This window comes from Suricata suricatta, chromosome 13 (genome assembly GCF_006229205.1).
Source record: "Suricata suricatta isolate VVHF042 chromosome 13, meerkat_22Aug2017_6uvM2_HiC, whole genome shotgun sequence".
NCBI lineage: Eukaryota > Metazoa > Chordata > Mammalia > Carnivora > Herpestidae > Suricata > Suricata suricatta.
This window is the reverse complement of record NC_043712.1, coordinates 820,114-822,676: the sequence shown is the minus strand read 5'-3', so window position 1 is coordinate 822,676 and position 2,563 is coordinate 820,114. Positions and strand designations below refer to the sequence as shown.

At 65.0% G+C, this 2,563-nt stretch overlaps 1 protein-coding gene across 1 annotated transcript in view; it reads left to right on the top strand.

The window, feature by feature from the left end:
* Nucleotides 1–1,187: 1,187 nt before the first annotated feature.
* CLIC3 (chloride intracellular channel 3) overlaps nt 1,188–2,563 on the top strand; it is a 1,943-nt gene continuing 567 nt past the window's right edge. Inside the window, exons 1-4 of the mRNA XM_029920994.1 lie at nt 1,188–1,229; nt 2,004–2,113; nt 2,197–2,322; nt 2,471–2,558. Of these exons, the coding sequence (XP_029776854.1) occupies nt 1,194–1,229; nt 2,004–2,113; nt 2,197–2,322; nt 2,471–2,558 (360 nt within the window). The 5' untranslated portion in view covers nt 1,188–1,193. The remainder of the gene's footprint in view (nt 1,230–2,003; nt 2,114–2,196; nt 2,323–2,470; nt 2,559–2,563) is intronic.

The window sequence follows — 2,563 nt, the reverse complement described above, 5'->3', positions numbered from 1 at the left end:
TGGAGGCCGGGGGGGGGGGGGCCCTGGGGCTGCGGGCACCACCCAGAGGGTGTGGGCCACCCTGACGGGCAGAGCAGGTTGGGGAGGGGGGTCGTGTGCTTCCAGCCTAGGGCTGGGCGGGCAGCACCGTGGGTCAGGAGGTTGTGGCGGCGGCTGCTGCTGCTGCTTCTTCTTTTTCTTTTTCTTCTTCTTCTTCTTCTTCTTCTTCTTTACTTTTTATTTATTTAAAAAAAAATTTTATGTCTTCATTTTATTTTGAGAGAGAGAGCGTGCGCGCGCGCAAGTGGGGGAGGGGCAGAGAGAGAGAGAGGGAGACACAGAGTCTAAGCAGGCTCCAGTCTGTGAGCTGTCAACACAGAGCGTGACATGGGGCTCAAACCCATGGACTCTGAGATAGTGACCTGAGAGACAGCACGAGGAGGGGAGAGTCAGAGAGAGGGAGACACAGAATCGGAAGCAGGCTCCAGGCTCTGTCAGCACAGAGTCCAAGGCTGGGCTCGAACCCACGACCTGTGAGATCATGACCTGACCCAAAGTCGGACGCTTAACCGACTGAGCCACCCAGGCGCTCCCGTGCTTCTTTTTAAAGGTTGAGGAGGAAAGAAACCTGCGTGGAGCCGACTGGGAAGGGCAGGGGTGTGGGGCCACCCCAGCAGGCCCGCAGCACTTCTGGAATGTGGGCGGGCCTGGAGGCGGGGCTCTACCTGACGCAGCGCAGCGGCGGCAGGGGGCGTCCCTTCCAAGGAGGCTTAGCGCTCTGCTCGTACCCTGATAGGCAGATAGGGAAACTGAGGCTGAGGCCAGGCTGTTCGCTTTGCCTACCCACCCCAGAAAGCCGAGGAGCCCCGACAGACAATGGGATGTGCGCTGCAGGTCTGGGGGGTTCGTGGCAGGGGTGATCCCCACCCAGAGCTGCCGTCCCCCCAGGATGGCACCCTTCTCTCCCTGCCTCCGCATCCATTGTTCTCGGCCCCCGTCCCACACCCACCCTGGGGTCCTCAGGTCCCCAGCACTGCCAGCCCCGAGCTTGCAGAGCCCCCACAGTCACACCCTCGGTGCCCCGACAGCCATCCACCTGCGTCGGTGACTGTCGGGGCGGGCCCTGGGCCTGGGGGGAAGGGGGGCGGGGCGCGCCGGGAGCCTTAAAGGGCCCTCCAGACCCCACCCTGCCTCGGCCGCGGCAGCTCCTCGCCATGGCGGAGACGGCTAGACTCCAGCTGTTTGTTAAGGTGCCGCGGGCTGGGAGAGGGGTGCGGTGTGGGGCGCTCTTTCCGGGGTGAGCGGTGGGTCTCCAAGGCGGTGTCTGCGCCCTTTCCTCTGTGGTGGGTTCGGGCAGCCCTACAGAGGCTGAGGGGAGAGGGAGCAGGACAGGGGAAGGGCCCAGTGCGCTGTCCCCAGGGGCGTGGAGTGCTGACTCCCAGCCCTGGCTCCTGGACCCAGCCAAGCCCTCCTGGGGGGAAAAGCCCCTGGGTGGGGACCCGCCAATCAGGCAGCTGGCGGCCAAGGCCCAAGTGGAGCTTGAGGTCAGTGAGGCAGGAGAGAGGCTGGGCCAGGCAGCCCCGTGGATGGTCAGTCACATCGCTGCCCAGAACTGGGGTCCCTGTGCAGGGCTGCAAGGCCTTGGCCTCCTCCCCACTGTCACTGTCGCGGGGGCGGGGCCATGAGTGTGCTGGCACCCGGTGTCCAGTCTGGCAGGGTGAATCACTCAGAAAACAGCTCACTCGGCTCACCCCACCCTGTGCCCACCTGTGGGGCCTGGAGACCAGCAGCCTGGCCTCTGCCCAGGCTCTGAAGATAAGGCTTGAGGGGCCAGGCCCCAGAGCTAGGGTCCTAGCCCCATGTCCCCGTGCCCCTCCCCAGCTCCCAGAGACAGTGCCGAGCGCTCTCACCCACCACCTGGAGCCCTGGATCATCCCGGCTCTGGGCAGTGGGAAGCAGGGTCCCCTTTGGCAGGATCCTTAGGCTTGTTCTCTGCCTGGCACTTTCTACTCCACGCGCCCCAGGCCAGTGAGGACGGGGAGAGCGTGGGACACTGCCCTTCCTGTCAGCGGCTCTTCATGGTACTGCTTCTCAAGGGCGTGCCCTTCACCCTCACCACTGTGGACACCCGCAGGTGAGCCCCTTACCCCTGTGGGACCGCCGCCTGGTCGCTGCCCCTTCTGACCAGTGGCCTCCCCACCTGCCTCACGCCCACAGGTCCCCGGATGTGCTTAAGGACTTCGCTCCAGGCTCCCAGCTGCCCATCCTTCTCCACGATGGGGAAGCCAAAACGGATACACTGCAGATCGAGGAGTTTCTGGAGGAGACGCTGGGGCCTCCCGAGTGAGGGCCCGGCCCAGCGGGAGGGGCGGACAGGGGCCCCCCAGGGAGGATCATCCCAGGACTGAGTCCACGGAAGGACGCTAAGGGTCCCCGCAGGGAAGGGGGCCCAGCTGGAGGGTCTGACCAGAGGTCCCCTGCTCCCCCGCAGATGCCCCAGCCTGGCGCCCCGCTACAGGGAGTCCGCCACCGCGGGGAACGACGTCTTTCATAGGTTTTCCGCGTTCATCAAGAACCCGGTACC